Source organism: Chionomys nivalis, chromosome 13 (genome assembly GCF_950005125.1).
Source record: "Chionomys nivalis chromosome 13, mChiNiv1.1, whole genome shotgun sequence".
Lineage (NCBI taxonomy): Eukaryota > Metazoa > Chordata > Mammalia > Rodentia > Cricetidae > Chionomys > Chionomys nivalis.
In genome coordinates, this window is record NC_080098.1 from 40,136,151 (window position 1) to 40,138,936 (window position 2,786).

The 2,786-nt window shown below is 39.4% G+C and overlaps 1 protein-coding gene across 1 annotated transcript; it reads right to left on the reverse strand.

Annotated features, from left to right (window-relative positions):
* Positions 1 to 820: 820 nt before the first annotated feature.
* On the reverse strand, positions 821 to 1,711 carry LOC130885458 (probable G-protein coupled receptor 141). Its single transcript, XM_057786944.1, has one exon. It carries the CDS (start codon positions 1,709 to 1,711, stop codon positions 821 to 823), a length of 891 nt encoding a protein of 296 aa, XP_057642927.1.
* Between the last annotated feature and the right edge of the window lie 1,075 nt (positions 1,712 to 2,786).

Below are 2,786 nucleotides of genomic sequence, written 5' to 3' on the forward strand. Positions count from 1 at the left end.
TTTGATGGCTTTTATTGACCATGGCAGACACAGGCTCTTGTTTAATTGTATGATAGTTCTCAGATGTTTAGGTATCTTGGAAAATCATAAAAAGCCTCAAAAGTTTGTACCCAAAGAGTCTATTGAAAACTCAGCCTATGTTCAGTTTCTTGATGTTTTTTCCAATGTCTTTTACTGGTATTGTATTGAAGGTAGACTGGGAGGTAACTTCTGCCTTCCTACTGTGCCTTGATTACAATGAACCACATCAATGTCCAGTGTCTTGGAAGAGTTTCCTTTAACTCTCTTGATCACTTTATCCAAGCTAATGTTCCCCTCCGGAAACCAATATCAGCAGGAAATTGTAAGTTGAACAAATTAAGACTATTTTAGATCCCCGTTTTTCTGTAGTGTCCCTATCTATGGAGTTGCTAGATCTTGTTGGACAGAAATTGGGAAAACAAAGACATTCAGGGAAAAAATTGGTAGACTAAATGTCTCAGGAATACTTGTAAGAACCAACAGATATGCTTGACTGAAGTGAGTATTACATGAAATGGACAATGGAAGGAATTGTGTGTTTGGTTGGTTTAAGGTTAATCAAACATATTCTGGGATATATTTGGAGCCTTTAAGCATTCTCAAAGGAAATGGGGATGACTAGGGGTTAACTAAGTCTTAGTAAGAAAACAATTTTGGCTAAGAGAAATCTCAAAATTTGGTGTTCAGGAACAGAGAGCTTGGAATTTTTTAAGATGATAGCAGCACCTCACCTATTCAATTGGAGTGATTTTCAACATGATATTCCATAAAGCAGTCACAAAAAAAGGCATAGGAGGGTCTAATGGATGATGCCACCTATGAAACACAACATGTCCAGGCAGCAGAAGGCCGTTAAAGCAACACAAATTTCATTGTAAAGTATCAATTTAGAATTCTTTTCCTTTGGGTAATTTTGAATAAAATATACCCTGAATGCATGGTGGGGTATGAAGCAGACAACGATGACTACCAGGAAGAAGAAACTCTTGATTTGAGCTCGGTAATCCTGATGGGCCCACATATCAGGCCAATAGTCTCTTATCAAACAAAGAATTACAGCGAGCTGTATCAGAAAGAGGCACAGAACTGTGGTCATCATAATGGCAATTACAGAGTAGTTTATGATGATGGTATCTGTACAGTTGAGAGATCTGTGAAACTCAAAACATCGTTGTTGTTGCTCTGTGTAACTTGGATCTGTGCCATACTGTAAAAAAAAGATTGGCAAAAAGATGAAGCTTCCTACCATCCAAATAATAATACTTAGAACCACAGCATGGAACTTTTGTAGCTGTTGCATTTGGAGTTTCTTAAAATAGATGAGCAACCGAAGTATGACAATGGCCACATAGAAAACAAAAGTAAAGTACATATGACCATATATGAGGCCACTAACCACTCGGCAGGCAAAAGACCCAAGCTTCCAGACTGCTGAGAGATAGTAGCTGAGGCGGAATGGCAGACTAATCAGGAGGAGAAAGTGCAGCACAATGATATTAATGATGATCGTGGCAATCGCTGATTGGCTATTCCTTTTGAACATCATATATGACATCATAACTGTTCCAACGGTGCCTCCAAATAAAACCACACTATAGACTGTTATCAGAATAATTCTGCAGAAGGCATTACAGTAGTCTTGGTCCGTGCTTGAGCCATTTGACATTATGGTTCCATTCATCACATCCATGGCTTGTCACGAAGAAATTGGATCATAAACTGTTAAAGGAAAAGTTTTACAAAATTATGATTGACATATTGAAACTATGGATCATGTACAAATATTCAACTTTTCAAACCTTGAGGACCCTTTAAAAACCTTGAGATCATACAAAAGAAATACTGTTAGAGATTCCACTTAGTGATTCAAACAAACTAGAGACAATAGTAAGTGAACTTAAATAAGAAAGTTGAGTTTGTTTGAACGCAAAGTTCAGAGCTGTGCCCCTAGGTATTCTACAAACAGATATGTTCATATACACATATGAGGACAAGGGGTAGCATGAGAAAGAAATCTCTACATAATTTGTAAATCTTAAGAGCCCCAAACGCCCTCAGTAACTGAAATCAATTGTGTACCTGTGTGCTCACACTTGTGTTTACCTGTATGGCAGTCACTCAACATCAGTTGTCTTTCCCAATAACTCTCCACTTTAAATCTCAAGACAAGAGTTTCTCACTGTGCCTTGAACTTTTTGACTCAGATAGTCTGACTATCAGACCATCTGAATCCGTCCCTCTCCACACCCTTCTCCCACCTCCCAGTGCCAGAATTACAGACAAATGCTTCCACGTCTAGCTTTTAGTCAGGCCCTGAAGATCCAGACTCAGGTCTTCCTGCTTGCAGTGAGACCCTCCCCAACCCACAAATTGAATGTCAAGGCAACATATTCACGTTGCATGACATATAACCAAATTCAGGGGAAGTTGGCATCAGTAGAAACCCAGGGCACATTCAGATCAGACTTAAGAACGCGGCCCATCAATTTTCAGGCAAATGGATTAACAGCAGTTGTAGAGAAAACCCACACAGATGTTGTCATTATCACACAAGGTATGTCAAGTGACATTTGAGATCATTTTCTGGGGGTAGTTTTGGGCAAGAAGCTCCTCAGCACATGCAGATCCCTGGACCTATTCCGATGTCTGTTTAAAGCAGACCCTTCCACGCAGCGGTGTGCTAGATTTTGGTGAAATGCTGTTGAAAGATGGTTTTCCAGGTTGTTAATCCAGTTCAAGTGTGAGAGTTGGAGGGCAGATAGTGA

Bases quoted from the DNA above. Each gene is read 5' to 3' on its own strand.
- LOC130885458 (XM_057786944.1), bottom strand. From the start codon at position 1,711: ATGGATGTGATGAATGGAACCATAATGTCAAATGGCTCAAGCACGGAC.